The 27,500-nt window shown below is 41.8% G+C and overlaps 1 protein-coding gene across 2 annotated transcripts in view; it reads right to left on the reverse strand.

The window, feature by feature from the left end:
- The window catches only part of LOC143300389 (C-Maf-inducing protein-like), an 86,129-nt gene extending 59,524 nt beyond the window's left edge, over positions 1-26,605 (reverse strand). For both annotated transcript variants that reach the window (XM_076614017.1, XM_076614016.1), the window contains exons 1-4: positions 25,975-26,605; positions 20,763-20,891; positions 17,358-17,408; positions 9,471-9,542 (exon numbers count right to left, since the gene is read on the reverse strand). In XM_076614017.1, the coding sequence (XP_076470132.1) occupies positions 9,471-9,542; positions 17,358-17,408; positions 20,763-20,891; positions 25,975-26,253 (531 nt within the window). In that variant the 5' untranslated portion in view covers positions 26,254-26,605. The remainder of the gene's footprint in view (positions 1-9,470; positions 9,543-17,357; positions 17,409-20,762; positions 20,892-25,974) is intronic.
- Positions 26,606-27,500: the final 895 nt, after the last annotated feature.

Consider the following 27,500-nt stretch of genomic DNA (forward strand, 5'->3'; position numbering starts at 1 on the left):
GGGGAGGGGGGGGGGGGGGGGGAAATTACTGTGTACGTGTACGAGTAAGTGAAAGTGTTACACCATGGTAGAAAAAGTCCAATGGTCAAAATTTCAGTTTGAAGAAAAACACACCGGTAACATAAGAACATAAAGAAAATGTATGGTTTCATGGGAAAACATTACCATAATGAATTTTCATAAGAGGCAAATCATTTCTCTAATCTGCAGATGGAAAATGAATCATTTTAGGGCAAAATATATCAGTAATGTTTCTTGCATCTGTGGTGCTCATATAACAGCCGATCATATACCAACTTGCGATATGTTAAAGTCTCAAATCCCTGAACTGAAATCATCTTCAGTGTTGACGATCTTCAGCAGTCCATTGCTAATGTATGACTTTTTCAACTCCTTGTTAAATAGTCCAGTTGGTTCGCTGTTATAGTTGTTAGTTTTTCATTAGAAATATGTTATATTGCTATGTTTTTTTTAGTGTTTTTTTTTAAACAAAACTTAAATCAATAATTTTCACACACACACACACAAACCTATAAAACCAAATACAACAAGAGAAGGCAAGGTCTTCAAGACTCACTTGTGATAAATTAAGTCCTCTAGCATTAATTACAGAGTAATTTCCCTTTTTTACTATCTGCACCAAAACGTTTGCAAAATAAAAAAAATTCCACGCTTAGGAAAAGAAGTTCCTGTTTTAACAAAAAATGATAATAATGACTCCTCTTGTTGTTGTGTCAGAATAAGAGGTCAAAGTGCCAAGTTTAGAGAATACAAAAAATATAAATATAACAGTAAATGCAGTTTGCATATAATTAGGCTTCTAAACAAGATGACTGGAAAGAACTGAATTTTTCCTATTTTTATGCCAAATTTGGTGTCAACTGACAAAGTAGTTGCCGAGAAAATGTCAATGTTAAAGTTTACCACGGACACACACACACATGGACACACACACACAGACAACTGAACACCGGGTTAAAACATAGACTCACTTTGTTTACACAAGTGAGTCAACAAAAAGAAAGAAAGAAACACATCACTATGTCCCCCCCCCACCCCACCCCCCCACAAAAAAACAAACAGCAGAAGTTGCAGAAGTAAGCTAAGCACTACTCAACACAGACTGTCCACTGCCAGACAAACCAAAACAACGCAATACAACACTGAGTGCACGTCCACAAAACAGAAGGCAACTCCGTATGCAACACATCAATCACAATGCAATGCTATGCAACACAATGCAGTGTCAGTATCAGCAGCTCAAGGAGGCGTCACTGCGTTCAGTCAAATCCATATACGCTACAACACATCTGCCAAGCAGACGCCTGACCAGCAGCGTAACCCAACGCGCTTAGTCAGGCCTTGAGAAAAAAAACAACAAAAAAACCCCAACAACAACAACACAATGCAATACAACACAACGCAGCACAATACATCTCAGCACAGTACAACACTGTTTCTTCTAAAGGGTTTCTCCCCCTCCCACCCACAACCCCCCCCCCCACCCCCCCCAACCATCTCCTCCGAAAACCACTATTGCTTCTCAGTTGGACAGTGTGTTAACTGAAATTAAAGCGGCCATTCTTGAGGTTCCCCTTCCCAAGAACATATGGCATCAATGCAATGGTGAAAAGAAGCCAGAACATTTCACTGCCTGTGTGTGTGTGTGCGTGTGTGTCACTGTGTGTGTGTCTGTGTGTGTGTGTTTGTGTGTGTGTCACTGTGTGTGTGTGTGTGTGTGTGTCACTGTGTGTCTGTGTGTGTCACTGTGTGTGTGTCTGTGTGTGTCACTGTGTGTCTGTGTGTGTCACTGTGTGTGTGTCTGTGTGTGTCACTGTGTGTCTGTGTGTCACTGTGTGTGTGTCTGTGTGTGTCACTGTGTGTCTGTGTGTGTCACTGTGTGTGTGTCTGTGTGTGTCACTGTGTGTGTGTCACTGTGTGTGTGTCTGTGTGTGTCACTGTGTGTGTGTCTGTGTGTGTCACTCTGTGTCTGTGTGTCACTGTGTGTGTGTCACTGTGTTTGTGTCTGTGTGTGTCACTGTGTGTCTGTGTGTCACTGTGTGTGTGTCACTGTGTTTGTGTCTGTGTGTGTCACTGTGTGTCTGTGTGTGTCACTGTGTGTGTGTCACTGTGTTTGTGTCTGTGTGTGTCACTGTCTGTGTGTGTCACTGTGTGTGTGTGTGTCACTGTGTGTGTGTCACTTTGTGTGTGTCACTGTGTGTCTGTGTGTGTCACTGTGTGTGTGTCACTGTGTGTCTGTGTGTGTCACTGTGTGTGTGTCACTGTGTGTGTGTCACTGTGTGTGTGTGTCACTGTGTGTGTGTCACTGTGTGTGTGTGTCACTGTGTGTGTGTGTGTCACTGTGTGTGTGTCACTGTGTGTGTGTGTGTGTGTGTGTGTGACCGTCACGAAAGGACTTGCTGCTGGTGAAGAACGCGGACAGTTGTTACTACACGCACGTGCCGGACATTGTGGAACCTATGCTGACCGACGCGGGGTTCATGTTCCTGAACGTGCGTTTCTCCTCTGAGGTCTGTGACTGATGACCCTTGCCCCTCTGTCTCTGTCTCTCTCTGCCTCCACAAATGACTGTTTGTCTCTGTGTCTGTCTGTCCCTCCCTCCCTCTCTCTGCCTCCATCAATGACGGTCTGTCTGTCTGTGTGTGTGTGTGTGTGTGTGTCTGTTGCTCCCTCTCTCTCTCTGTGCCTACATGACTGTCTGTCTGTTTCTCTGTCTTTGTGCTTTGTGAGGTTCTCTCTCTCACTCTCTCTCTCTCCCCACGAATGGCTGTCTGCCTGTCCATCTCTCTCTCACGCGTGCCTGCGTGTGTGTGTGTGTGTGCATGCATTTGTCTGACTATGCGTGTGTTGTGATGGTGTAGATGACATGTTCACTACGTGCTGAGGTGACTGTACGCTGTACACAAGGGTTAGCTGTTAAAAGAAATTTTTACCCGTGATTATGTGATGATGATTTTTATCAAAAATGTATGTGATGTGCCTTGAGCATGACCGAATCTTAATGAAAGGCGCAACAGAAATAAACTGTCTCACCATTGTTATCAGTGTTCCCAAAAACGTACATATGTGCGTAAATGACGCACAGATTTACATCTTTGACGCACAAAATTTTTACCCTGTGCGTCAATGTGACGCACACTTTTTCCTGAAACTAACAAGCGTCTTACGGCTTCCAGGAAAACCGCGAAGCACGCATCGTGGGCCTAAGCTTAGGCTAGTGCATAGCAGACGAAACTGAGCTGGCCAAAAACGTGTTAGAGTAACTTCCCTTGCCGATGCAGGCAAACGCTGTTGTGTGTTCATTAGTAGTGAGTATGGTTATGTGCTCATTATAAGTAGTTGACTGTGTTTTCATTGTATTCAAGCATTTCGAATGTCCTTGTTTGGAGAAGGTGTGGGTTTCTTTTCATTTTCACTGTACAATTGTCTTCATTGATTTTTTGTATGTTTTCCTGTTGACCCTCAGAAATGTGACAATGACCCTCAAAAATTCCAGTCAAAGGGTCACAGTGACCCTCAAAAAATCAGGCCCATTGGGAACACTGGTTATTATTATTATCATCAGAAGCAAGCGAAAGAGACAGGCAGGTTTGCGAGTGTGGGGTGGGGGTGTGGAGGATGGGAGAGGATGGTTTCGGACAACAGAAAGGAACAGCATTTTCCAAAAACAAAAATCCATCACGTGCTGTACACGTGATTTTGTGATTAGCCAAGCAGAGTGCACTACTCTGGGTCACTCCACAACCGAATGGGATGATTGGCCAGCCTGTCATGTGTGGCCCATCTTGCACACACGCTGACAAAGTCATTGACCGGTCGTCCCGCTCGCGTGCCAGCCTGTTAGCAAAGCGGGTTCTTCTCAAAATTGTTGTGGAGCAAACAAGGCAGCGACGGCAATGTTTTAATGTTGCCGAAGTACTTGAAATCCTACAAACTGAAGGGTCGGACTTTGAAGAGGTGGATGATGACGAAGAAGAAAGTGAATTAAGGGCACTGGTAATTCGGGGTGAAAAATTGGCATTATTTTCTACATAATGGCAAAACTGTAAAAAGATGAAAAATATGATTTATTTTTATTTTTATTTATTTATTTTTTTTTTTTTATGTAATAGCTCAACACGTAGTAAACCAGTTCTGAAAGTTTCATTTCCTTACTCTGTATTTTGTATTTTTTTTGTAATTTTTTTCCAAACCCTTACAAACGGGCCGTCTGTGGGGAAAAGCACGGGAGAAAACTTGTCATCCCGAGTGGGTTAAGCAAAGCTGCACCTTTTGAAGTGAAAAATGCACAAATATATCCATGGCAAATGATTACTTCATCAGTTCGATGCTTACAGTGGCTTGAAAAGTGTATTAAGTACAGCACACTGATTCTTCCCCCTCTCTCTCTCTCTTAAACAGACTGTTCACACATATGCCTCATGTCTTTACAGGGCTGTTAAAAGTTGTTCTACTGCTGATCCTGATACCTTATAATATATGGGGAAAAAAATATAAATTTTAGTCTTATCAGCTGTGGCAAGTTTATGAGAGCTCACCCATGGCTGCCACCTGTACGTCGCACACAACTCTGCTTACCGTCATCAAAACTGTAGGAAAAGGATATATATCTGAGGCTTAGGTTTATCTCAACACTGACATCCCCCACCCCCACCCCTTCCCCCAACCCTTCCTCTCTGCCAATCCTGTGGTCACCACAACACACCCTCTGTACATTCACACACACACACACACACACACACACACACATGAAAGTGTGCTTGTGCATACACACACATACACAAGAACATGCACACACACACACACACTCACACACACACACCACACACACAGAGCACCCCTTGAACTTTTTTTTTGTTTTTGTTTTTTTGGAGTGATGTAAATTCTATCCTGTCCATCTTTATCTGATCTTGCAAGATTTTTTTTTTTGTTTTTTTTTTTTTTTTGTCCACATCCTGCTGTTTCTGTTCCCATACTTCTCTCAGTCACTCCCTGGTGTGAAGGTTAAGATGAACCCTTGTGGAGGGGTCTCGACGGAGCTGATTCAGTGTTGGGCTTCTGATCCAGCGTTCACCACTGACTCCAAGGAGTCAAGGACCCCCATGTGGCCTGGTGCTGTGCCCTTGGGGGGAAAAGGCACCTCACTCTGATTGGCCTCGCTCCACCCAAGTGTGAAAAAGACACCTGCCTTTGCTCGGGGGGGGGGGGGGGGGGGGGGGGGGGAGATTAATCCTTTCACTGCCAAGCTCGCATTTATGCACAGGCATGGTAGAGGACCCATGTCACCTCCACCCAAGTGTGAAAAGACACCTGCCTTTGCTCGGGGGGAAGATTAACTCTTTCCATACGAACGGCGAAAGAGACGATGTTAACAGCGTTTCACCCCAATTACCATCATCAAAATATTGCAAGCGGAAGGCTCTTATACTGAAGACGTGAATGTTGACAAAGAATACCACAATTCTGACGACGGAAGCTAAAGGTTGGGTCATTCAGACACCCACTGGACATCCGAGGGGTCTGTGTAGAGGAGAAGAGAGGACTGGCCGTACTGAGTGAGTTAATCCTTTCACCGCCGAACTCGCATTTATGCAGAGGCATGGTAGAGGACCCATGTCACTGAAAGGTGACCATTCATTGGTCTGTTATCCATGAACCTACTGCTCTTAATATTTGGTGGTAGGACAGGCCGTATTTTCTATACCTCGCAGGGGGAAATGCACAGCTATTCTTAGCCACTGTCTTTTCTGTGTTAATACCACAAGGAAATTTTGTACTCTTGATTGACTGGCGGTGAAAGGGTTAAATCGGTGGAAGGGGAGGGCTGGGCCCTGTCTACCTATGCCAAGCCCTGAATACAGTGGACATGAATTCACTGACCCCCATAATGGCTGTCAAAGACTATGGGACCTTTAACTTTTCAATAATAATAATAATGATAATGATAGTATTTATATAGCGCTGAATCTTGTGCAGAGACAAATCTTAGCGCTTTCACACCAGTCATTTACATGCATAACTCTAAAACTGAAGAAACTGAAGACAAGGAAGAGGCAGGGGTGGGAGGCTATCTTGTGAAGAGGTGGGGTTTAAGGCCAGACTTGAAAGAGCTGAGCGTGGAGACCTGACGAAGTGAAAGAGGAAGTTCATTCCAAATGCAAGGTCCAGAGACAGAGAAAGAATGGTGTCCAAAAGTGGAGTGTTTGAATCTGGGTATGCGTAAACAGAGGGGATCCAAAGCCGATCATAGAGAGCCAGATCGAGTGTAGAGGTGAAGGCAGCCACAAAGATAGGAACGGGCAGATTTGTGAATATATTTATAACATAACCTTGGTGTGAGCTGGCAGTCAAGACAGAACTGACAGCTTGTGAGACTGACTGGAGGGACACGTTTTGCAGAGAAATCATTCTTTTCCTTATGTAGGGCCTAGTCAGGAAATAACTCTTACTGTCTTCCCCACCCACCCCCACAATGTCAGGAAAACTTTTATTCCAAATTGCAAACTGCACTACACAGAAGAAACACAACACCAAAAAAACAAACAAACAAACAAAAAACTGGTCACTGAGACATCATACTGTTTTGCCATGTACAGTACAGGTCGACTCTCTCTCTCTCTCTCTCAATGTCTGTCCCTCATATATTTTGCCGAGACCTCATTTCTTTCCATCACTCTCTGTCTGTCACTCTCCCTGTTTGCTATATTCTGCCAAGATTTTCACCTCCTTTTAACATGAAGCACCAAAGTGGGTTCAGCAGGCACAGGGGTGAGGGTGGGGGTGGGGGGGGGGGAAGAGCATGCAGGCAACAACAACAGAAAAAGAGAAACATTTATGTTAACGTCAAACTCATTTATCTGAATCGCCTTTTATCACAAGTGAACACACTGCGGTTAGAAACTATTTATAAAGTGGGAACAGGAACCAAAATAGAAGGGTGCTGAGAAAACAAACAAACAACCCCCCCCCAAAAAAAAAACAACAACAACAGGAGTTCAGCTTGAACTTGAAAAAAATCAGCAATCAGCACATCACTGTGATCAAGATGAGACAGGAAGGAAGGTGTTTAGAAGATTTGGGGATGGGGTGTGAAGGGGAGGGGGGGGGGGGCTGGGGGGGGGGTAGAGGGAGGGAGTTGCGGAGGTGGATGGAGAAAGGGTGGGGAGGTAGAGGGAAAGATGGGGAAGGAAAAGGGGAAAATGGGGGCTATTTAAAAAAAATATATATAAAAAAAAAAAGCTTCCTCAAGAACGGACCACAAAATCTGCAATAACCCTTATTGGCCTTCCCAAACCGTACCACTCCAACACAACCATCGACTCCCACCACTTCTCTTTAAAACTTTTTTTTTTTTTTTTAACCTCTCCTAACCTTTTTTGCTCCCCAAATCAACACCTCCTCTCCTTGGGAGAAGAGCAGACATCTATATTTCTGTACATGTTTGCGATGCTCTTTTTTCTTTTTTTTTTGGCATGATGAAAGGGAAAAAATATCGGTGATACTGCACTGTAGCCACAGCCACTCTCCCTGGGGAAACAACTCAGATTTCACAAAGACTTACAGAGGAAATCTGTTGTGACAAAAAACAATACAATGATAACTGTCCTGAAAAAAATAACAAAAAAAACAAAGGAGAAAAACTGCAAACACTTGCACAACATTACCCAATCTCTAAGTGTACACACACATACACACAGTGACATGCACCCCCCCCCCCTCCCCACACACACACACAGTCTAAAACCACAGTCCCCCCCCCACCCCCCAAAAAAAACAACAACAGGTTAAGCCTTTCTCTCGAGACAGTTTTAACACTTTCACATGTTTCACTTTAATAACACCATGACTAGAACACCAGCGAACTACTTAAAAATTAATGGTAGAATAAGAAGCCAAAGACTGAAAAAAGCTGGAGAGGGCAGGGAAACGGAGGAAAGGGGAGATGTTGGGAGGGGTGTGTGAGGGGTTGGGGGATGGGGGGCAGGGGGGGGGATGAAGAAAATAAATCTGTGAGCCTTTGGAGGAGGAGGGAGGAGGGAAAGGAAGCAAGACCACGATCGATAATTTCAATGTGATCTCACACCAAAATGGGAACGTACTTGATCCAACATTAAAATACCAGCTAACTCTTTCTCCCTCTACCTCTCTTCAACTACACACACATGTATGCACAAACAAACTAACTTGCACGCAAACATACACATAACACAAACACACTCTCTCTCTCTCTCTCTCTCCTCCCCCTCCCTCCTCCCACCCCTTCTCACGTGTTAAACAGTATTTGGTGGGGCCAGGCCTGATCCACCAGACATCCTTGAATCATTATTTATCCTTCTGGAAATAGAAGACGTTTCCAGATGTAGGCCACAGGGTTAGCCGTAGCCATTTCTCTCCTTTACATGTTTATGTAGCCAGGTTCAAGAATAAAGTTTATAAGTGAGTGAATAAACAGTTGTATGTGCCCATGTGCATGTGTGTTGTGTGGGGAGCTGGGGGGCAGGGGCGGAGGGGGGGGGGGGGTTTAAAGCGCATGCGTGGGTTTTAGTGTGCGTGTGGTTTGAGTGCGAGTGTGAGTGTGAGTTTATGTGTGCATGCATTTGCACATGCTCATGTGTGTGAACACATGCATGGTGTAAGTGTGCATGAGTGTACATGCCTGTGTGCACAAATAGATGTGTACACACGTGCGCATGTGTGTGTGTGTGTGTGCATACATCTTTTACATGCAAGCATGAGTATGCATATGCATGCATAAATAAGCACATACGTGGAGTGATGGCCTAGAGGTAACGCGTCCGCCTAGGAAGCGAGAGAATCTGAGCGCGCTGGATTGAATCACGGCTCAGCCGCCGATATTTTCTCCCCCTCCACTAGACCTTCAGTGGTGGTCTGGGCGCTAGTCATTCGGATGAGACGATAAACCGAGGTCCCGTGTGCAGCATGCACTTAGCACACGTAAAACAACCCACGGCAACAAAAGGGTTGTTCCTGGCAAAATTCTGAAGAAAAATCCACTTCGATAGGAAAAACAAATAAAACTGCACGCAGGAAAAAATACAAAAAAAATGGGTGGCGCTGTAGTGTAGCGACGCGCTCTCCCTGGGGAGAGCAGCCCGAATTTCACACAGAGAAATCTGTTGTGATAAAAAGAAATACAAATACAAATACACAAACGTGCACAGATGTGCAGAGATGTGGGTGAGTGAGTGAAGAAGTATGCCGGAGTTGGGAAATATGTTACAGGCATGCATAAACTGTTCGACTTTGTGTGTCAGCCTATTGCTCCGGCCAGTGTCTTAAAACGTAAGTGACAATTCTCTCTCTCTCTCTCTCTCACAGACACACACACACACACACACACTCTCTCTCCCTCTTTCACACACACACACACACACACACACACAAGACAGAGAAACACACACTCACAGACCGACAAAAATCAAACTTACCTTTATTTCTTTCACCAGCACTTCAGGTCTTCGGGTATTTTTCAGGAGCTTCTCGTATCTGTAAATGTGTTTCTGTGGACACACACACACACACACACCACACACACACAATATAAAAAAAGGTTGAGGTAAGCACAAGACATATTCTTGGAACTGCAAAACACATTCACACACACTAACAATAATGAGGAAGAAAAGAGAAAGGAGATGGTGGGAGGGGGAGAGAGACAAGGGGGGTGGGGGTGGGGGTGGGGTGGGGGGGAAAACCATCTTTGATTCACATACTGGATAGTTATATACATCTCTTTCAGTTTCATGTCATTCGGCACGTAGCAAAATATGGTTGTCAAAACCAAAACAAAATCAACAACAACAAAAACTGCATCCCTATCCTGCCCCCCCCCCCCCCCCCAAGTCCCCCCCCCCCCCTTCCTCTTTTCTTTCTCTCTTGCAACAGAGCAGCAGCAAACCCTTGAAGTGTAGATAAAGAGTGTGCACTGTTTATCCTTGTGCTTTCAGCTGCCGACCACAGACAACAGCCCCGTTTAGTTTCATGCACATCAGTGTGTACTATTCATTCGTTGTATAATATCAGCATCGAAAACACACTAATGTACACAAACACACACAACACACACATGTACACATACACACACTCGCACACACACGTGAACACACACACACACACGCACACACACACACACACAAACACATGCACACAAACAAAACGTTCGGCAACACTTCCAACTTCTCACTCTGGCCAAACCCAAGCCACACGCGCTGGCAAACAACAGTTCCCCATTTCAAAGAGTCCTGTAGTGTTTTACTTCTGAATCGCTCAGCAATGCTGATAAGAATGCTCTCCAGTTAAGTCGACAACATGTTCACCTAATCATTATCATACACAACATGTGTGTGGGGGAGGAGTGGGGGGGGGCAGACAAAGGATGCCAATTCTTTTTTTTATTCTCTCTCTCTCTCTCTCTCTCCAGGCTTTGATTAGTTTGGCCAGTGTTTGTCTTGTCTTGATATATTGCTAGGACAGGGAAATTGTTGTCACTATGCAGATGAACGGTCATAATCTCTCTCTCTTTCTCTCTCTCTCTATGCACACAGACAGACAGACACTCACACATATGGTGTGTGTGTGTGTGTGTGTGTGTGTGTGTGTAAATGAGCATACCTGTGTGGACTATAATTCACACATGGCTATCCATACCACTTTCCACTATGCAGCTTGAATAAAGGGTTATTATTTGATTGATAAATTGGAAAAAAAAAAGAAAAAAAAAGAGGACTAATGATTCTGCCCACAACCTGCTTCTTCAATGTCCCACTGTCTGGAAAACCTGTGTCAACAAGTGCCCCCCCCCCCCCCCCCCCCCCCCCCCACTCCTTTTTTTCTCTCTCGGAAGCCACTTCACAGGCTGCAACAGAACCGGACAAGCAAGACTCTCCAACAGGTCTCTGTTGGGACCCTGATCAATACCACAGTAGTTAGTGGCGACCTGTCTCTTCACAGGCCGGGCAATATTCTATTCCACAAATTGTTTCCTAACTCCTATCAACCACCTGCTCAGATTGCTTCGTTAATTCCTTTAGATCCAATACCTGCTAAAAGAGAAACAGATGTGGACATTTGCCTGCAAAATTGTTTTGACCCTGGTTTAAGGTCATATCACCAAAAAGGTGGGGTTTTTTGTTGCTGCTGTGTGTGTGTGTGTGTGTGTTTGTTTTGTTTTTTACATGAGATGTGTTATTTCAATATTTGGGGGCAGTGAGGGGGGGGGGGGTGGCAGGGGGAGGGGGGGGGGATGAGTTCAAATGTTTTATGCTTGTGACAAGCTCATTTTTTTCCTTTCTTTTTTTTTTTTTTTTCAAACAAGGCATGCAGATGTCACTCATTACTTTAAACAAGATGACATACAGACATCAAGGTGACTGTGTGGTAACATGACATACACATGTTTACCAGGCTAACCATGACATGACATGCAAAACATCAGGCTGACTCTTTGTCAACATGACAAGCACTGACTAGGCTCACTGCGGAGACCTGACACACAAGTGTCAGGCTGACTCACATCACATGACAAACAGATCCTGGGCTGACAATGAATGATTTCATGACACGCAGCTCTAAACTAGGCTGAACTTTCGAGGAAAACTGTCTACTCTGCTGCTACCAGGCCATCGACAGGTGAAGCAGAGAGTTTCAGTTTCAGTTTCAGTAGCTCAAGGAAGTGTCACTGCGTTCGGACAAATCCATATACGCTACACCACATCTGCCAAGCAGATGCCTGACCAGCAGCATAACCCAACGCGCTTAGTCAGGCCTTGAGAGAAAAAAAAAATATATATATAGATAAGCTTGCATAAATAAATAAATAAATAATAATTATGATATATATATATATATATATAAAAGGTAGTAGTAATGAAAATAATAATAAAAGCAGAGAACAGAAACTGAAAACTCACGAAGTGACAATTACCTTGCTGACCAACACAACATGCAAGTGTTATTTTGATATTCCTGGCAGGAGTACAGAGGTGCTCATGATATGACATTGCTCCGTCCACCTAAGTATAGAATGGTGTTAATTGGTTTTATAATTACGGTATGGTAGGGTCTGTTAAGGTCTGGTATAACTGTATGGTACGGTACAGTATGGTATGATATGGTATGGTGTAGCATGGTGTGGGGTGTAGTGTGGTGTGATATGGTATGGCATGGTATGGTGTGGATTGGTATGGTAGGGTATGGTATGGTATGGTATGGTATGGTATGGTATATTCTGGTATGGTACAGTGTGTTAGGGAATGGATGCTATGGTATGTTACATTACAGTACACTCTAGTGTTCTGCAGTAGAATATGGCACAATATGGTATAGTATGGCACAGCATGTAAATCAAATGTAATGGTGTGGTATGTTAAGTTATGCCATGGTACGAGTGCCAAGTATCAAATGGTATGCTGCATTATGTTATGGTAAGTATGGTACTGTATAGTACAGTATGGTATGGTATGACATGTTACGTTACATCACAGTATGGTATGGTATGGTACATTATGGTATGGTAAGTTGTGTCGTGTTACGTCACAGTACGGTACAGTGCTTGGTCGGTACAGTTTAGTATGGTATGGTACAGTGCAGTGTGATAAGTTATGGTTCATAATGTCATGGTAAAATATGGTACAGTATGGTATGGCATAATGTGACACAGTGCTGCCAGCTGTGGAACCAGTCAGTATGGTTGTGAGCACATTGGGGTGGGGTGTGTGTGAAGGATTACAGCTGTAAAGATGAACTGACATCCAAACAGATTCAACCCCCCCCCCCCCCCCACACCCCTGATCATTCTGTGTGGTGGGTGTGTCTGTCTCTTGTCTATCTGACTGACAATGTGTCTGTGTGACTGTCCTGTCTCTCACAACCACTCCCTCCTCCACCCACCTCCCCTAGCCTTGGTCTCTCTCTTCATCTGTGTACCAGACATACACGGTCTCTGCTCATTCGCGATTCCCTCCTGCTGAGCGTCTACAACACACACACACACACACACACACTCACACACACACACACATTCAATACACCCACAAATATGAACGTATGCTGTTGTTGTATAGATCTTTGAAAAAAAAAAACAGTACATGGGAGAGAGGGGCAAGGTTGTTTTTCTTCTTCTTCTTCTTCTGCGTTCACTCGTATGCACACGAGTGGGCTTTTACGTGTATGACCGTTTTTAACCCCGCCATGTAGGCAGCCATACTCTGTTTTCGGGGGTGTGCATGCTGGGTATGTTCTTGTTTCCATAACCCACCGAACGCTGACATGGATTACAGGATCTTTAACGTGCGTATTTGATCTTCTGCTTGCATATACACACGAAGGGGGTTCAGGCACTAGCAGGTCTGCACATATGTTGACCTGGGAGATGGTAAAAATCTCCACCCTTTACCCACCAGGCGCCGTCACCGTGATTCGAACCCGGGACCCTCAGATTGAAAGTCCAACGCTTTAGCCACTCGGCTATTGCACCCGTTGTTTTTCAAGGTACATAAATATCCTGTTTGCTGCACTGCTGGTCCTCTTGACGTTAATCCTGATAGACACTGTTTCCGTTCTGTAGTTTCCTCTCACATGTTTACTACTACTACTACTACCACTTCATCAGAAACCTCACGTCACATGGGATACGTAACAAACTGATTCACTTGCAAAAGAAAAAAAAAAAAGGAATGTAAAGCTGCAAAAACAACAACAACAAAACATGAATCAGACATGACTATAATGTCCTGTTATACATCTCACGCTAGATAGTAGATTTCTATATCCTGTTATTTTCATGTCAAACAAAGAGCTCATTCTCCAAAGAAAGAATTCTCCCAGTCCCAGGGTTGGTAATAAAAATTTAAAAAAAAAAAAATCTTTTTAAGTCATAAAATGTACAAACCTTTTTTTTCAAACCTGTAAGACCCAACTGGACTAAATTTCCAAACTGAATACAAATAACTACTCAAAACTGCTAATAAATCTCACACTTAAAAACATCCATATATTATATGTCATTCTCACACTTAAAAACATCTGCATAGTGCATGTCATTATTTCATGCTGTGTGTGTGTATACACACACACACACACACATTTGCATCATCGAAAACTGTTTATAACAAATATGTCATACTAAGCGTAAAAAACATCCATAAGACATTCAATTTACAGAGGCCTGGCATTCTGATCCACTTGAATAATCAAATAATGATCCATGTTTGCAAACAAGGTTGTTTTTTGTTTGTTGTTGTTGTTTTCTTTTGTGGGGGTGGGAGGGTTGCAAACAAAGTTGGTTGCAAACACCTGGACGCAGCACCAGAAGAATGCAAAAGGGAAATAATTCAGATTTGTTTCAAATCAAACTTCGAGCATGATATGAGCTAAATTTCTATTCTGATTCAGGTTTGGTTTGATTTTTTTCCCCCCTGAAAAAAAACTACAAAGATGTTTGAATGCTTAATTCTTTTTGGTAGGGACATAATGATAATAATAATAATGGATACTTATATAGCACACTATCCAGAAATCTCCTCTAGGTGCTTTCCTAATACACTTTTTCTTTAGCATAACACATTACACCAATGTTACACACCAAAATGTGACTACACACACACACACACTACACATTCATATGCATGCATGATGTAGTTATGTAACATACATATGTATACACACATAGTCAAGCACAGCTAACACAAAAGAAGTGGACCTGCCACAATTGGGGCAAAAGGGGCTTGTACACAGTTTAACAAAATTAAGTTGGTTTTTACAGACTTTGAAGCCTAAAAAATAAATAACAAATAAATAAAAGGTACCTTAGCAGTTAGCTACTCCAACTGTCCAAACTTTTCCAAACCTTTGATAACCATACAAACTCTCCTGTCCAGTACAATTAATGCAAAAACAAAAAAAAAGAAAAAAAAAAGGGAACACCTCAAGACCACTCATTTTGAGTTCATATTAATCATACTTTCTGTCTGACTCTATTCACTGATCAATAAAAAAAAAATGTTATAAAATTTAAGAAAAAAAAAAATGTCAGATTACCAAATCATGCCCCCCCCCCTTCCCCCCCTCCCCCCACCAACTAAATTAAAGAAACCAAAGAATCAAGAACATGCAATGTCACTGGACAGTAAAATACTCTAAAATTTCCCAAATCAAGCAATGGAATGACTCCGTGCATCTACCTAAAAAAAAAATTAAAAAAAAAAAGAAAAGAAAAGAATACACTGAAAAGCGGTCAAAGTGCCAAGTTCAAGTTTGATCGTTTCAGTAACATGGGCTTCACAGTCAGAGAAAGACAAGGTAAAACCAACACACGACCCCCCAACTCCCCGATAGAGACGATGCATTGCTAGCAACATGGCAAGCCCTCCACTTACATCTTGATCAATACACCGTCTGTGTCATGACTCATTCCTGTAGATAACCATATTTTCTATTATTTTGTGTGCTCCCCTTTGCCTGTGTCAGTGTGTGTATGTCTTAGTCATGCGTGATCCTTAAGAAATCAAATATTTTATTGGTAATGAGTGCAATGTAGCATGTACTTTGCTTATTATATGATCTGTTCAACTCCCTTTATTTTCTATTTCATGCAGACTATATCATGGGGCATAGCTTAACTCTCTCCATACGAACGGCGAAAGAGACGATGTTAACAGCGTTTCACCCCAATTACCAACATCAAAATATTGCAAGCAGAAGGCTCTTATACTGAATGTTGACAAAGAATACCACAATTCTGACGACAGAAGCTAAAGGTTGGGTCATTCAGACACCCACTGGATATTCGAGGGGTCTGTGTAGAGGAGAAGAGAGGACTGGCCGTACTGAGTGAGTTAACATGGATTATATGGCTTTGCTGTGTTACACTGGAATGCACGAACATGACTGGACTTCGTGTTGCTCTGTAGAGCTAAAATACTGTATATGTCACCTTTTCGTCGGCAAACATGTCAACAATTTCCCTTTTGAAGATAATAACAGTATTCTTGTATCCTGCATAACCGATTCAGCTCTGGTTTCGAAAATTCATACAAGACATGATGAGATGTGAGAAAGAAAAGTTGAAATGAAAGAGAAAAAAAAAAAAAGACAAATTTATGCCACAGAACACACACACACACACCACACACACGGACATAAATACAGAAGAGAGCAAATACGGAAGAAATGAAAACCACACCGGAGTCACACACAAATGTTACTTTGGCTTTGGCTACAGTTAACTCCAGCTGGGTAAGTGTAAGGAATAAATATTTCTGTGTCAGACAAAACAACACACAAGACAGGTCAGTAAGGACCTTAAAACAAGGTTGTCTATAAAACAACGATTGGTACTTGCTAACATGGAAATGTACATTTTTAAAAATTTTAAATCATAGTATTTTATTAGAATAAAGAAAAAAGTGCTGAAACGCACAACAAATTCATGGTTGTGAGTGCAGCACATCTTTTCTTTTAACCTCTTGGCTCCTGAACCATGGTCACATGAGATCAGTTTTGCGTGCATTTAATTCAAGGCCGGTCACTGCTTCTTGTGTTCATATCAATGGTGTAATTGATTTTGCTGAACAAAAGTACTGCAATCCCAACAGGAAGAAGTCCAAAGTATACTTTATACAAAGTGACGTCCTGACCTGTAGGCTTAGCCATAACTCACAGAGCACCAGGCAAGGGGTTAAAAACACATGTGCAACACTGCTATTGTACTCGTGCAAACATGCTCAGCATCTACACCATCTTGATGCAGGCCCAGCTGCACTGGGCAGGCCATGTAGTTCGCATGCCAGACCACCGGCTCCCCAAGAAACTGCTGTACGGTGAACTCCAACATGGCAAGCGCTCCCACAGAGGCCAAAAGAAGTGCTTCAAAGACACACTGAAAGCTTCTCTGAAGGCCTTCAACATCAGCCACGACACGTAGGAGCTGAATGCAACTGACAGACCAAAGTGGCATTCAGCTGTCCACAAAGGCGCCAAATCCTGTGAAGCCAACAGAATTGCTGCAGCAGAGCAACGCAGACAGGCCAGGAAAAGCAGTGCCAGCAAGTCCCCAACAGCCGCCACCATCCCCTGTCCACACTGCGTCAGAACCTTCCGGGCGCGGATTGGCCTGACCAGTCATCTGCGCACCCACAGAGCCCAACCCACCCACCCCCAGGATGACTAGATGGTCCTCGTTGATCCCGACGGACGAACCACACACACTTGGTGAATGGGGCAATTAGGACAGAAAGACAACAACACAAACATACATTTTGTTGAAATAATATTAATCATCATAAAAACTAGTTTCTTGTCACTATTTGACCACTCACCTTCCACTGAATTGAATACATCCACTGGTCTCTGATATATCCGTTGTTGGCCTGCAACACAATTCATCTTCTTCATAAAATGGCAAAATTAATATCTAAAAAAAAAAAAAAAAAAAAAAAAAAAAAAAAAAAAATCACATTAGTATCTAAAAAGCACCTTTATTTATTGATTCAATATGGTTCTTACCTACTTCACTATTTACCAAACACACTTGAACACAAATACTTGCATGCACTCTCTCTCTCTCTCTCAATCTAGTCTGATGCATGCACACCAAACGCATGTGCACTCACACACACACTCTCCTTCTCTCACACACAAGGAGAGGGAGATGAAAAGAGAGAGAGAGAGAGAGAGAGAGAGAGAGAGAGAGAGAGAGTGTCACTGATGGGAATGCCAAAAGATTTTTTTTTAAATGTACCTGGAAATGTTGCAAAGTGGTATGATCTTGAAAATCTATTTTGAACAATGTGTCCTTTTCTTCCCCCTCTCTCTCTCTGTGTGACTCACTCATTCAATACAGTTTTTTTAGACACACTTATAAACAGTGAATGACGAGAAAGTATTCTCTAGAGTCTATTAAATAAAACAGACAGTGAGACACTCAAAGAGTGTTTATATCAATGTAACTTATGACAAAATAAGTAAGGAAGATTCTCTCTCTTGGTCTTTGATCTTCCTCTCTTCCTCTGATTTCATGACACTTCTCCCAACAATCAGCGACAATCAATTTATGGTTCATTCTGCAAGGGTCACCAACTAAAATCAGAGTTCATAACTGTAGCCCCGCTGAATGCAAAAGGGCCATTTCATGGCTGAACACTCCATCAGTTTTTTAAAGCTGCAAAGTGCTACACAATGCACGTGACTGGTGACCATGCAACCATGACACCTGGCAAAACTGTTATGTAGTACTGGCAATAGGTTGGCTTCCAACCAAGATACAAAGGCACAATTGTACGTTGTCCATTCACTAAGAAACAAACTTGACAAAGTCTCTCGGTATAATTTTACATGGTCCAGTCATTTAAGACAGAAAGACTCCTGGCATCATTTTACATGGTCCAGTCACCTACCTAGACACAAAGTCTCCAGGCATACTAGTAACTACTGGGTCCAATCACCTAGTCACAAAGTATCCAGGCATACTACTTCTGGGTGCAATCCCCAAGACACAAAGTCTCCATGTATACTATTACTGGGCCCAATCACATAGACACAAAGTCTCCATGCATAATTTTACTGGGTCCAATTCCCTAGTCACAAGGTCTCCAGGCACACAATTACTGGGTCCAATCCCCTAGACGCAAAGTCTCCAGGGTCCAATCCCCCAGACACTAAGTCTCCATGCATCATTTTACTGGGTCCAATCACCTAGTCACAAAGTCTCCACGCATAATTTTACTGGGTCCAATCACACAGTCACAAAGTCTCCAGTCACACTATTACTGGGTCCAATCACGTAGTCACAAAGTCTCCAGTCACACTATCACTGGGTCCAATCACCTAGACACAAAGTCTCCAGGCATACTATTACCGGGTCCAATCACCTAGTCACAAAATCTCCAGTCACACTATTACTGGGTCCAATTCCCTAGACACAGTCTCCAGGCATACTATTACTGGGTCCAATCACCTAGACACAAAGTCTCCAGGCATATTACTACTGGGTCCAATCACCTAGACAGAAAGTCTCCAGGCACACTATTACTGGGTCCAATCACCTAGTCACAAAGTCTCCATGCATCATTTTACTGGGTCCAATCACCTAGTCACAAAGTCTCCATGCATACTATTGCCTGTAATCCATGTCAGCGTTCGGTGGGTTATGGAAACAAGAACATACCCAGCATGCACACCCCTGAAAACGGAGTATGGCTGCCTACATGGCGAGGTAAAAACGGTCATACACGTAAAAGCCCACTTATGTGCATACGAGTGAACGCAGAAGAAGAAGAAGAAAAAGATTGTCGCTGATTGTTGGGAGAAGTGTCATGAAATCAGAGGAAGAGAGAAAGATCAAAGACCAAGAGAGAGAATCTTCCTTACTCATTTTGTCATAAGTTACATTGATTATTATTTATTTATTTATGTAAGCTTATCTATTATTTATTCACCTTTTTTTCTCTTTTTTTCTCAAGGCCTGACTAAGCGCGTTGGGTTACGCTGCTGGTCAGGCATCTGCTTGGCAGATGTGGTGTAGCGTATATGGATTTGTCCGAACGCAGTGACGCCTCCTTGAGCTACTGAAAACTGAAACTGGGTCCATGGAACACATATAGAGGAGTTTCCTGGCAGATGTTTCAGTGCAGTAACAGGCATGACTAAATCAAACTACAATTATATGCTATCAATTATCAGGAAGTGGTCCACGTAACACATGTAGAAAAGTTTCCTGGCAGATGTTTCAGTGCAGCAACAGATATGACTAAAGCAAAGTAATATAATATGCTACCAGTGATCAGGAAGGAAGCGTTAATGTGAAACGGAAAGTGACATGGACAAAATGTTTACTTTCCTGTTACTCTCGAGTCTGAGAGACACAAAGAGAGAGAGATGGGGAGAAGGTGAAGGGGAAAGTTTTGTGTATCATGGTGTGTGTGTGTGTGTGTGTGTGCGTGTGTGCGTGTGTGTGTGCGTGTGCGCGCGCGCGTGCCCGTGCTCACGCACATGTATACATGCCTGAGTGCACAAGCGCATGTGTTTCTGCAAACATCTGCGAGTGTAACTGTAAGGATGCAATATGTACATGTGTGCAATATCCAACACTGGCCAAGACTGAAAAGTGTGATGAAAAAGAGATTCCTGACAGAACATGTGGCGGACTGGACTGAAGAGATGCAGGCGTAAGACGTATAGCCAACTGAAAAGTAAATGGAGTTTGTAAAAAGGTTCAATAACTGAACTTAACAGGACATCATGCATAGTTGACTCGGAAACTTGTCTGAAATGGGTCATAACACTTAAACTGACCATCACGAAAGTTGGTGTTAGAGGTATCCATGATGGCGTCGCTGAAGCTGAACGAGTTCTGCAAAAAGCGCCAAAACCTACAATGTAGGCTCTCTATATACAGGGCTGCGATGCATGCTGGGAGGTCGCACGCCCAATGACACAGGCTGGACATTGGTCATTCGGCCTTCAGCACTGCGCGAGCGGCGATCCTCGCTCGCGGGCAGCCCATCGCGAAGTTTTCCCTTGTTATACAAAGCTCGGTAGAAGAGAGAGTACTGCAAATACCCCATATGTGTAATCCATTGCACAATAGTGCAGAAATTACAATTTTATGTCGTTACACTTTAAAATTTTTGAATTATAAAAGAGCCATACTGATACTGAGATAATTCGGGTACTGCAAGACAAGAAAGTGGGTCAGCCTATGATGGCTGAGGAGTTCAACTCACACTGAGGAGGATGGAGCCGTCAGGTACGGTGATTCTGATGCAGAACTTGTTGCCGATGTCCCAGCGGGAGACAATGTGCACATCTTCTATGGTGGAGAAGGGCACTGACTGTTCCATGAATCCTATAGGCTGTTGGACACACATACACACACACACACACACACACGCACGCACGCACACACACGCACACACACACACACATTACTGTCAGTGAAAATGTTAAACTTAAGAACAAACTTGCAGTAACCATAAGGAAGTTCTGTAAAAAAAAAAAAAAAAAGAAAAAAAAAAAATGAAAGGAACATTAATAATAAACAAACCAAAAATGTTTTGATAATAGATACTGGACCAGTCTGTTCTGTGTCAAGCGGATCAACTTTATTCAATCAATTTATTTAATTATTATGGTGTAACTACTAACTGAAAACATGACAGTTAAGCCATAAATGTTCTTTTGAGTTCATGCATCAGAAAAGTATCTCTACGTCTAACCATGCCAATGTTCCCTACACTCTTGGTAAAATAAACTAACATGTGGAGTGACAGCCTTGAGGTAACGCGTCTGCCTAGGAAGCGAGAGAATCTGAGTGCATGGGTTCGAATTACAGCTCAGCCGCTGATATTTTCTCCCCCTCCACTAGACTTTGAGTGGTGGTCTGGACGCTAGTCATTCAGATGAGACAATAAACCAAGGACCCGTGTGCAGCATGCACTTAGTAAAAGAACCCATGGCAACAAAAGGGTTGGTCCTGACAAAATTCTGTAGAAAAATCCACTTTGATAGGAAAAACAAATAAAAACTGCACGCAGGAAAAAATACAAAAAAATGGGTGGCTCTGTAGTATAGCAATGAACTCTCCCTGGGGAGAGCAGCCAATTTCACATAGAGAAATCCATTGTAATAAAAAGACAAATACAAATACAAATAATTACAAGCAAGCTGAATGACTCAATGAGATCATTTGTGTGTAACAAACAACCCAAGTCGTTCTCATTTACGTCACATAACCACCCTATCTCCAGTCACACACACACACACACACACACACACACACACACACACACACACAGATACTAGCACTCACACCAACATGATATGGTAATACACACATATATATATACAATACACACACACACACACCCTCCACACCATGTAAGCATCATTAGGGCCCAGTCAGGAACCAATGTACAATAGCTCATGCTGTCATGGGCACACCTTCAGTCCTTGGTTATTATCAGCCCATTTACCCCATAATGTACAGCAACATCTGAGCCAATGGTGCAAGCTATCCCAATGCTAGAGCTCCGAAGTTGACTTGTTTATTATCACTATCAGTCCATTTGCCCTCCACTCCCCTAGACCTCCCCCCCCCTCCTGACCCCCCTCTCCTCCACCCCCCACCATCCCCACCCCCATTCAACCTCTCTCCCTTACCCTACCATAAAGTCATACTGATGCACCATCTGAGTGTGGATTTACCGCTTCCTTTGAGATTCACAGTGAACTTGTATTGCCACCTGTACTGAGTCATACTCACAGTCATAGGGTCACTACACTTAGTTAAATCTGTTGTCACAGATCTGTTGTTTGTTAAAACCTATAGGCTACCTCTTTTCTAAACTGCTCCCCACCCCCACCAGCCCTCTTTCTGTCCTACAGTTTCTATCATTTTCTATTTCACACACACAAACACACATATATATATATATTACAGGGTTTAGCGATGTTAAAAAATGTTCTCTCTCTCTCTCTACCCCCATCTATTTCTATTATTCATTATTATCAATTATCATTATTAATTATTATTGCTGTTTTTATTGAACATTAACTACTAGTTCTACTGCCTCTTTCCTTCTTTTCTTTTTTTTTTCTTGATCTATAAACTGTTAAGTGTAAGAATGCTTTCATGAGCAAATTAATGTGTTGGTGGGCAAGGTCTCAACTACTGCCTGGTCAAGGCAGTATAAGTTTAGATATTGTCAGATGTTTATGCACACTGAGCAGGTGAAATTCCACACACACACACACACACGCACACACGCACACACACACACCATTACCAATTCTATATCTTGGTTTGTGAAGTTCTCTCTTGTTATTTACTTTTTATGTCTATGTGTGTAACCAGTGACATTTTTGGCACATTTTACATGCACACATGCATGAGCGCATAATGCAAAAACACAGACACATGATGCACACACAAGTATACACCACACAAAGTACAGGAAAAACAAAACTGTCAAACTGCGTATTTATAAACCATTACAGTATCAATTATCAATTCCAGATACAAAGGAGCAGCCACCCTTATGGGATTGCCAATGCACAGAGCTTGAACTGTCAAACTGCGTATCTATAAACCATTCTACGGTGATGTCACAGTATCAATTATCAATTCCAGTTACGAAGGAGCAGCCACTCTCAAGGGACTGCCAATGCACAGAGCTTGCATACAACGCACAATATGACTGCACAGTCATATATTGCATGGTAAATATAATACATAAACAATACATGTGTGTGCGCGCGCATTTTATGAATACATACAAAATATGTCACAAACACACACACACATACACACACACAAATATTCTCTCATGTCTGTGATTATTTTTGACAGAGCTTTCACTCACATTGTTCAAACCATTTTTCACTTCCATTTCTTATAAAAGTTATATATATATATAAAATTTCTAGATTTACTTCTTTTTAGTTTTTACTAAATTAGTAATCAAAATAAAAGAAGTATATTCTAGTAGGGGGAGAAATTGTCTCAGTCTAACCTACCAAATGATTTTTTAAGAACAAAATGAACATGATTATTACATAATGTGTGAAAATGGTTCACACTGGTATATCAAAAATAGTTAATGGAAATTTTAACATATGATATAATATCAATAATGGAAATAAATAAATAATACACCTCAATAGTATTGTCATTAGTAATAAATAAAAACAATTTTCTTAACCACATACACACAAAAGACACATGATAATTTTTATAATTTTCTGCCAATTTATCCAGATGCCTAGCACTGCAACACTTTCTGACATTAGACACTGTTTCAGCATCTGCAGTAAGTCACTTACTCAGTTACTGACTTATTTACTGCCTGTGGATTGTAGGAACTATAGTTCATTCAATTGTTACTTTGTCTAAAAGGTTAAAGGCCCTGTAGCCTTTTACAGCCACAGAGGCAATGAATTCATAGTCAGTCACTCAGTGTGTCATGGGCTCTGCATCAGCTTCATGGAAAGGTGAGGCACAATCCTCTTCTTCTCCTGGCTTTTAGTTTAACCTTCCCCAACCGAAGTCAGGTACCCATTCCCACCTTGGTGAAGTGAGGAAAACTGGAGTGAAGTGCCCTTCCCAAAGGCCAAACCAGGGCCTTGAACCCTGAACACCAGTGAACACTGGTTCAGAAGTGAGTCCACCACCTAATTCTGCCACACTTCCTCCTTTGTTTATAAATCCCCCACACCTTCCACCCACCCCCACCCCCCTCAATATTTCCTGCCCACTCGCACTTTCTCTGTTCTGTAACACAACATGATATATGCTGTCAACAAATACAATGATACAACTTTAAAAACACATAATTACAGACACACACATTATCACTATTTTCCCCATACACAATAACTTAACACATTTTTCATTTAATAAAAAATAAATTGCTTATACTGTGAACAGAGCTGTGAACATGTTGTGACTTCGTGTTTATGTCTATTTTAAACATGACTTTGTAAAGTAACAGATAACAAATAAATTTCTGTCTAAAAAAAAACCAAACAAACAAACAAAAAAACCAGTAACAGATAGAAAAAAATTAATTTCTGTCTTAAAAAACAACAACAAAAAACATTAATAAGACTCCCTTGCCAGGTGCCTGTAGCTGGAAAATCACAGTTCAAGTACATAAATATTGATCTCCCACTCACAGTTTTACAAATCGATGTATTAATCAAATTTTCAACTTTTTTAAAAGTTGAAAAATTGATGATTGATCATTCAGTCCTGTGTTTGGCAATGGATCGACTGATATGCAATACATAACACTGACTATAGAGTACACTAATTATAAAAAAAAAATTAAAAAAATCATAATGTCTGGCTTTATATGCTGTACAAAATTACACTTCAACTTCCTCCTTTTTTAATCCAACAGCATAATCTCTTTGTCTTTTTATTTTATTTTTATTTTATTTTAATTTTAATTCAAACAAAGAAAATATCATAAATTAGAAGACTGATAATTTAGAATTCCATTCACAATGATTTAAATAAAATGGTATGATCTCTATTCATGACTGTACGGCATTAACATCATTGAACTTTCAAAATTCCTAACAGTTCCATTTCACAAAATATAAATTCATGACTTCTCAAAGTTCTCAAAGTTCTTCCACTGAAATAAGTAACAGTACTTACACTACATCAAATGTTTTTTGTTTTGTTTTTATTTTTCATTGATTGACAAATGTTTAAAACCTGTCCAATGTGATGAATATCTCAAGTCATTATCATTGTGGGTTTGCCTTTAATTTTTTTTTTTTTTTAATTGAAAGACAAGTTGGTTTTTGGTTTTTTGGTGTGATTGTATATTGTTTCTCAAGTCATTATGATTATCATTGTGGGTTTGACTTTACTTTTTTTCTTTATTTTTTTAAATGAAAGACACAAGTTGTTTTTTTTGGTGTGATGTTTTATTGTTGTAGTTGTATTAATCATTGTTGCTGTGTGTGTGTGTGTGTGTGTGTGTGTGTGTGTGTGTGTAGTTACATCTTACAAAAGGAAACCAAGGAGCAGCAAACAGCTACCATGCAGTGTACTGTAATCCAACTCAAGCACTTCACCCTCAGTGCAGGAGTAGACGCTACTAAAGTGTAAAACTTTTAAAAATTTAATATCATTTTTAGCAAGCGATGCCATTTTCAAAAACATAGGGTGATCGAGATCGTTTCAAAGTAGATGTATTTACTATTTATTAAGTTATGATACGATTGTTTTTACTTTTACTATAAACTTTTTCATGACTGGAAAAAAAAAACTACTTGTAGAGTTCATTAGCTACTTGACGGCCGAGAAGCAAGAACACTGACACTGCGGGAGATAGGTCGTCTGCTATTACTTTACATGGATGTGGGATGACACAACAGAAAACAGAGAATTATAATATATCGTGCAATCTATGCAGTACATACCGTGGTTGAACGTATTTCGCTGTGATCCAGTACGATTTTGTGATTCTCCCACCTTCGCAAGTATTTGGAATTCATGATCTTGCTGACAATGGTCCTCGTATGGTTCAAACGACATAATTGAATGTCTCCTTCTGTGATTAGTTTATGCTTGGGTCCACTGGCTACAGCTTTTGGTGATGTCGGTGGTGTAAATACACTAAACATGTTAGAATCTGAACACTCAGAAACAGGAAAATCAGTCGATGAAAGCTGAATACACGAATCTCCCATTGTCGCCATTTTCCAATGCTGCACTGAGTTAAAATCAACACAATCTCCAATCTCGGTTGAAGCGTAGCAGACGACACTGCGCCGACTACAGCTCTTGAAACCACAACACTGCACGCCAGAAAACAGCGCACTGACTCTAATCTCGTCTTCGAAAGCCTAAATGCCAATCCCTTGTCGTCAAATGCCAAAAACAGAATCAGAAATAGCAGAAAACCGTCTCCATGGTTTGTTCTGCTCCATTTTGATAGCACAAGTTTCCGGCAAAGCTCATCACGTGACCACCAAAAGGCCCAGCCTAATGACGTTTGCTCGCCAGAAAGCCCATGAACCGCACTGACTAATGTTGAGCGCACCGCCTCGCTTGCGTTGGACGGCAAATCATTTGCGTGGTGCCGATTTTCAGGACTCCCCTGTCAGTTGTAACGTTCTGGCACAGAGAAAAAGAAATTATTATCGTTCTTTTCGCTGCTGCCGCACCATTTGTCAGTTTAGCATACATATACGCATATGGACAGAGGTCAAGTCAGGTCAGTTCACTGAGAATGATACTTACTGGAGTTGTCTTTGTTGGAAGGCCAACAGTATTAATTTAAGAATTGAACGTCATTAATGTTTTGAATGACACACAAACTGCCACCACAACAAAGAGAAGTGGGTGGACTGGCACTACAACAACGCAGGAATTATTTGTCTGAAACAACATGTGCTCATTAGGCGGACTCAATTGCGACTGACTCCTGAGGCCGGAGAATGATACTACATCACTGCATGATGTAATTGCCTCAGAAATAGTTGCCCCGGCCCTAGACTTAATGCCGGAAAATTAAAGTAGTGTTTTTTGGTTTCACAATCTTTCACAACGGTTTTCGCTGCTCTACTGACGATTTTTCTTCTTTCTTTCTTCTTCAGTTCCCAGTGATGAGTCCGGTGTTTCTTCAACTGACGGAGTCATTGCAATCTCTGCTCATTACTGATCAGTTCTTCAAGACGAAGCTGATGTGACTCGAGTCAGTAGTCGTAACTGGTAGTCAAACGTGACAATTTCTTTGACTAAGATTTAGCAGCTCTTGACGGACTTACTGTAGCGCTTCTTTCGTCGATGATTATTGTCTCTTTACTGAACACAAAACCAAAAACAGATCAGTGGCCGCGAGTATCACATAGAACTTGACGTAATTTGAATTCAGTTGTGTTTTTTCCCACCCAAACACTGCATGATGTTTTCCTGCTTCTGAAGACTGTTTTCTTCAGACTCA

The sequence above is a fragment of the Babylonia areolata genome, chromosome 26 (assembly GCF_041734735.1).
Source record: "Babylonia areolata isolate BAREFJ2019XMU chromosome 26, ASM4173473v1, whole genome shotgun sequence".
Classification (NCBI taxonomy): Eukaryota; Metazoa; Mollusca; class Gastropoda; order Neogastropoda; family Buccinidae; genus Babylonia; species Babylonia areolata.